Source organism: Dermacentor andersoni, chromosome 4 (assembly GCF_023375885.2).
Source record: "Dermacentor andersoni chromosome 4, qqDerAnde1_hic_scaffold, whole genome shotgun sequence".
NCBI classification, from domain to species: domain Eukaryota; kingdom Metazoa; phylum Arthropoda; class Arachnida; order Ixodida; family Ixodidae; genus Dermacentor; species Dermacentor andersoni.
The window spans coordinates 32,714,217-32,719,204 of NC_092817.1; the positions used below are offsets into that span (position 1 = coordinate 32,714,217).

A 4,988-nucleotide genomic window follows, 5' to 3' on the forward strand; every position below is an offset into this window, starting at 1 on the left:
AGTGTGAAACATTCAGTTGGCTTATTTGCGTGAAAATAGCTGTTGGGGGTTTACTTTTTTATGGGGTTCCAAAGAAAGCTCATGAGATCAGAAAATGACCACTTGATTAAGTGCTCATATAGTGCAACATATGCACCCTCATACAAGTTTCAAATAATGTACAATCTGCATGTGTTGCATGCAGATCATACGTATGAAAGTATGTCATGCTGAAAACAATGGTTCTGAGATGGCTTACATAATGGTCATCTTGGATGCGCTGCCATAGCCTCCTTGCGCTTTATGCAGTCTGTCAGTAGCAGAAATGGTACTCTGCCCGCAGATTGGTTTTAAGAGATGTCTGGATAGATCTTTGGGTATTGTGGGATGATTAAAAGTTGAGAGAGACGTAGAATTTTAGTGTGAGAAAGGCAGAGTGGTCAACTGTAGGAGCACTGCTGCTTGAAGTCTTTGTACTGATCTAATACAGTTTTTGATGATGCATGATGACCATTAGCCGTAAACATTTTAGCTGGTTTTTTGTTTCCTATATGAAGCAACCCAGCTTGTGTACTGCGATATGCTTTGTCACGCAGGGTGTCTACCAACCGGGAAAACCGGGAATTCTCAGGGATTTTGAATAGTCTGCAAATACTCAGGGAATTTGTGCTTCTATCAGGGAAAATTAGGAGTAATTTTGTTGAAAGGGAACGAAAGTTGCGGTAATGCTAGCTTGAGTAACATAGAGGAATCGTAACGAATCCTCTTTATGACGCCATGTCATCCGCTGGAGGAGCCTCCAGTGTACCGTCACCGACCGACTTTCTGGATGCCTGATAATTCGAACGGTTTCACGGCACCACCACGTCCCCCACAGAGTCAATGTATAAGAGCGTCTGAAATTTCAGACGTGAGAATTCTTCGCTGTCCGAGTTTTTGGACTTTTTGCCGTGACCGCCAGTCCGAAACAGCATTAATCAAAGCCAACACCATCGCCACCATTTTGATTACCTGGCTGTCTCGAACCGGCGCTCTCGCACGCAGATCTGCTGGCAGCCGTAGCCACCACTGTGACAACGCTAGGCCTAGCTGCTTCGATGTTCGCTATTAAGCTTTTTGCCGGTCTGTGCCATGTTCTTCATTGAAATAATTCGCCGCTGTCAGAAACGGCACCCACTCCGCCTTTGTGGTCCTTGCGATTTGTTTCGAAGCTCGGAAAGCATAGTGCGTTGCACAATGCCGGTTCCCGAAAGTCAGCTTCGCCTCAGTGTAGCAATGTTACGTGGTGAAGCATATGCAAAAGTATTGCCTCGAGCATAACAAGCGTGGTAATGGGGCGATTGTCACGGGACACAGTATGTATTACCTAATTATACACGCATGCACCCACAATTTCCTGTCACAGTACAAGCACCGATATACCTAATTAGTGTACTGGCAGGCCTTCCGAGCTTTTTCATATGTGCCTGCAGCAATTTGAGCCCTTAAAGGGCCCCTCACCAGGTATGGCCATTTTGAGCTGACAAGCGCCGTGCATACTATGTGGGCTAACGATCGTGTCTGCTAAGCATTACACGGCTACGCGGCGTGGAAATAGCTGAAATTTCAAACCGAATGCCATCTGCCCTTCTCCTCGTGGGCGCTGTGCTCCCAGTCGGAGAGCAGATGTAATCGCACAAGTACGCCTACGTACATTGCGCTGCTGCGACATCGCTCGTAGTGACACGTGACTTCGAGAATTATTCAAGGCAACATATGTTTTTGTGTAATCTGTTGCTCCACTCTTCGAATTAACATTTAGAGAAATAATAAAACACACAAACCAAAAGTCTAAGTGTTCTTGTTTTACTTAGAACTGCTGCAAGAGAGATGTACTTCCGTTTTGTCTGCACGTTCCCATATTGTGTAGTCGCGTGCGCAGATAACAAAAGTATGTTATTTTCTACAATGATCGAGTGTGCGATCATGCTCTATAATCCTCGTGTGTCTTCCTCCGCTAGTCAGGTGTTCTCGTGCGCAGCACGCAAAAGCGTGTGCTGTGCAAAATGAGACAAGTGCAACAGCTCGCACGTGATGCCATCAGAAGTGCGCTGTTCAGCAAAAAAGCGAAGGAAAAAAATGAAGGCGTGCCCGTGATGTATGCGTCATGCGATCCTCGAGCTCTGGTATGGGAGAATGCAGGGAAAGAATTTTGCTTGTGGAGGCTAGCCGGGGCAAGTGGAAAGAGTGTCTCACTTGGCACTGGCCCACGGCTCCTGAAATCATGAGTTCGCGGCACTTAAATATCTCTATCTCGGCTATTCATGAACCAGTTCGAAAAATTCTTGCAGCAGAACACTCCCTAGAGGGCGCGTAACAACTTTCAACGTATAACTGAAATTTGCCATGTGGCCTGGTGAGGGGCCCTTTAAGGGCAGTAAAAAATGCATTCATTTTTTCGAACTGCCCGATTTTTCTGATGTTTGTGCGGCCTCTTGGGAGTCTGAAAAATCGGTCGTTGACTGTACAACAGACCAAAAGGATGCTTCAAATTATCCATGGGGCGAACACGCGGCGGAAGGAGGATGAGAACAGAAACGACCTATGCATTGAGGAATGAACGAGAAAGGAAGCATGCCACCGCTTCCTTGCAAGGAGCTTGAGATCAAAAAACAAAGCGTTAGCTGATGCCAAGATGCAGGTGCAAACGAAAATAAACTCTTTCAAGGCGTTGAAACGCAACACTGAGGCGTTGTACGCGGGCTGAGAGTATGTCAGGACAGTCGAGGTTTAGTTACCAGCTGTTGAGAGAGAATCTCACTTGTGACAAAGTTGAGGCCTCATACCAATGAGCTTGCTATCAGTTGGTAGAAATTGCTCATATTCGAAAATATTTGCTTCTGTATGCATCTCCTTTTTATTCATATTTGAGAATGATTTTTTAACATGGTTACTAGAGAGGCACCATCAGGCGACATGGTGTCAACCCGTCTTGACATGAAACGAAGTTCTGTGTCACTCAGGGAAAACCTGGAAAACTGGAAATTTGGAAATGTCAACTTGGTAGACACCCTGTCTGTGCTTTCGAGGTTACCATTCTTCAAGAGCGTATTGGCTAACTTGCGGCGCAATGTGCTGTGCTCGTAGGAAGGACGGGAGGATAGAGAGAAGTTTGGTGGCCGCAGAAAGAAGAAGGGCGAATTCGCAAGTCAGAGCAACAAGGAAAAACGCAAGACCAAGGCCTTCAACATGGTCAAGCACAAACTGAAGCGCAAGCAAAAACGCTCATTTCGTGATAAACAGGCAAGTACTGCATCTTCTGAAAAATTGGCCATCCTAACTAATTTAATGCTTTGGTAATACAGCTTTAGCATAGCAAAGACATGCCTGCCAAGATTTATAGTGCTACTGGTATAAGTGTCAACATATTGCAGCACTGTGATAATGCAAGTATAGTGCAGTTGCTGTCAAGGCCTCACAAAGTCAGTTTCCGTGTACAGTTGAACTTCAATATAACAAACACTTGTGTATAACAAATTATTTGATAAAGCAAAGTAAATACAAGATGTTCATCGCCAATATCAAAGTGTAACAAAGTATGCCTATAACGAATATTGAATATAATGAATGTATTTTCATGCCGCATACGACTTCGTTATAACAAAGTTCGACCTTTATAGGACTAGATATGATAGTTTGTTTGAAAAACTAGCTCTTGAACATTCTCTACTGTACCAGTTCAGAGCATACACTAGGGATGCTTGATTTCCATTATGATTGCACTGTCATAGCACATATTCATTGTCCAGATTTGTGGAGGTAGTTGTGCTGTGTTTAAACCAGTAGCTCCTTTAGACACATCTGCATGGCGCAATATCGCTGAATAGGTGTGTAGATGAGGGTGCAGCTTCCTGCTTGTGTGAGTGCACATAATATATATTATTTAGTATGGTCTAACTACTGTACAATCTATAGCTTGATAGTCTGACAGTACCAGCTATAAATCAAGACTGCAAGCTGTCTACTGTGCAGTTGGCCCATGAAAGCAGGACGCTTGTTTTGTGACATGTGGCTCTCCTGCCTTAGCAAAAAAAGCTCCGAACATAGAAATAAATTGTGCAACAGCATGGGGATGTTTAAATCAGGGGTGCACCAACCTGCAACTAATAGAGTGTGCTGAATTGGCCCATTATTTTAAGAATGCACCTTTTAATGCTAAATGAAAGCAATGTTTGTTTGAACTTTAAAGCTATCCTGCCTTGTTAACCCTTTGTGTGCCAGTGCAACAAATTCAATTTCTATCTGAGTAGCAGGCTTTAAATTCAAATGCTATTCATTTGTGATGTGTTAGTGAACATTGAACACATTGAAGTTTTTAAATCTGAAAATTCAGGACAATTACAAATTACTCTAATTACATCAACTAAAATTAGTGTTTCTCATGCAACATGGTCTCCTTGTTGCTGTCATTGTCCCTTGAAGTCGCCTTGTAATTAACACCAATGCCTTCTAATCAGAATTCATGAGAAGTTCTTTAATTCCTGGATCATTCCAAAAATGCGTAGACTTGTTGGGCTAGTGTGCAATGTCAGAAAATGAGAGTTGAAAGCAACACCAATAGTCAACAAGGTTTTCTAATAAATAAAAAAAAGCCTATCAAAATAATAAAAACTAATAAAAAAAGCCTATCATAAAATTTTAGTTTGACAAACTGGTTAAGGCATAACCAATCTACAGGTGTTTCACATTCACGAATCTCAGATGTGGTGAGGAATGCGCATTGGTGGCCAGACGAGTATACTTGGGCGCAGCACTTAAAAGGGTTAAGAGGCATATTTCGTCTTCTGAACCAGGCACTCATATTGCATTTCATTCATAGCAGTGCACTAACAAAGTTTATGCATTCTTTTGTTTTTGTACCATAACAGTTCTGGATGATCATACTAACATGTTATCATTGCACTTATGAACAAAACATTTCATTTACACACTAGAATGTATGTACTAAATTCTTTTCTTTTCCATTTCAG

The 4,988-nt window shown here is 42.7% G+C and overlaps 1 protein-coding gene across 2 annotated transcripts in view; it reads left to right on the top strand.

Annotated features, from left to right (window-relative positions):
* The window catches only part of Mys45A (SDA1 domain containing protein Mys45A), a 32,112-nt gene that overhangs the window by 27,050 nt on the left and 74 nt on the right, over positions 1-4,988 (top strand). For both annotated transcript variants that reach the window (XM_055073588.2, XM_050183666.3), the window contains exon 19: positions 3,106-3,261. In XM_055073588.2, the coding sequence (XP_054929563.1) occupies positions 3,106-3,261 (156 nt within the window). The remainder of the gene's footprint in view (positions 1-3,105; positions 3,262-4,988) is intronic.